Genomic DNA, 1,585 nt, shown 5'->3' with positions numbered 1-1,585 from the left:
TGTACAGAGACGGTACTAATTAGTAAAAAGAATAAAAGCTTTTTACCCGAGAATTCAAAGAAGAAAAAAAAAAGATAGTGGATATTTCATGTACTTTACATGCTTAGATGAATGAAAGTAGGAAAAGTGCATACAGAGCGATAAAAAAGTCTGTGATAGATTTAGGAATTATGTTAACAGTATGTGGTCTCTGCCCATTAACTATTAGAACACCAGTAATGAAAAACTTATTGATATGCAAGCCAGTTCAAAAGATTCTCTTTACATGCATCAGGGTGTTGTAGCACCATATGTAAGTACATCAAGGATATCTTTAATTCCGAGAGTTGGAATAAGGTGCATTATTGACGGATGCATGTATGCCTGACTCATCATTTGACGCTTACTGCTGTTGGCCAAAAATTTGGTTTTCTTATTCCACATTATTCCGAAACCAGGAGTGCCAATTAAAGCGGGCCCTGAAAGAGGACGAGGCGTGCGACCGAGTGTGCAAGGCCCTGGAGGACACGGGTGTTGTCCATGCTCCCTTGTCACCCAAGCGGAAGGCCGGCTTCGTGGTCCGGCACTACGCAGGGCCTGTCAAGTACGATGCCAAGGGTCTGTTGCACAAGAACAAGGACGAGGTAGGGATCTGGGTGCCTGGATTCACGCATCGTTTTGTTGTGCCAGGAGTTGATTTGCTCAGTTGACTTTTTTTTTGTTGCTGAGTAACAATTCTTTCATTTATGTTTGTTTGTATCTTAATTAATTAATTAAATTTTTTCAAGAATTTTTGTTTTTATTTAGTGTGTTTTTGTGTGTGATATAGACTTGATTCAGTTTCAGATCTTGCAGTGCTCTGCTGCTTAGATTTGTGTTGCTATTCTTGTAGTATCCTCCTACTAAAATGTTACATGTTACATCTCACCATATATATATGTATGCTCTTACTCATAAGAACAGAGTACACTACATCATTATTATAACTACATCATTATGATATATTACTCTCAATTAAACCCATTTTAAATGGTGGTCCCATATTACATTCATGTGTAGCATTGCATGAAATACTGTGTAAAATCCCCTCGCCCATCTAATATAGAAGAAATATAATTTTTTTTTTTTTTAAGACGCCAAGACAGTCAATTAGAAAAACACTTCGGTAACCCTGTCTTACCTTTATTTATAAAAACAAACAAAAACAAAAACAAACCGTTCCCCTCATAGGTTCCCCTTGAAGTTAGAGGCTTACTAGCGAGCAGTAGCCAGGATTTTATTGGGAGCTTAGTGTCCGACACGAGTGATGTGGACCCTGAGAGTGGCCGACGGACGACACGCAAGGTCACAACCCTGGCCAAGTTCAAGGCTTCCCTGGACACCCTCATGAGAACCCTGGCCAGGTGCGACCTGCACTATGTCAGGTGCCTCAAGCCGAATGCTGGGTCGATGCCAGGTCGGTTAAGTTTGCATGCTGTGTTTTTTTGTTTTTGTTTTTGTTTTTTTTATACCTTGTTTAAAGCCTTTTTTTTTCATACTTTTTTGCCTTTTTTCTCTACTGTTTGTCACTTTTCTGTGTTTTCTTTCTTGTCTTGACTTTTGCCAA

General features: G+C 39.2%; 1 protein-coding gene across 1 annotated transcript in view; it reads left to right on the top strand.

The window, feature by feature from the left end:
• Positions 1 to 1,585, top strand: part of LOC119594433 (unconventional myosin-XIX-like) — a gene marked incomplete at its 5' end in the record, with an annotated part of 15,165 nt that overhangs the window by 7,201 nt on the left and 6,379 nt on the right. The window contains 2 exon segments of the mRNA XM_037943492.1: positions 438 to 623; positions 1,210 to 1,435. Coding sequence (XP_037799420.1) covers positions 438 to 623; positions 1,210 to 1,435 — 412 coding nt within the window.

This window comes from Penaeus monodon, chromosome 33, assembly GCF_015228065.2.
Source record: "Penaeus monodon isolate SGIC_2016 chromosome 33, NSTDA_Pmon_1, whole genome shotgun sequence".
In the NCBI taxonomy this organism is placed as follows: domain Eukaryota; kingdom Metazoa; phylum Arthropoda; class Malacostraca; order Decapoda; family Penaeidae; genus Penaeus; species Penaeus monodon.
The sequence above is the reverse complement of the archived record's forward strand: the minus strand, read 5'-3'. Positions and strand labels throughout refer to the sequence as shown.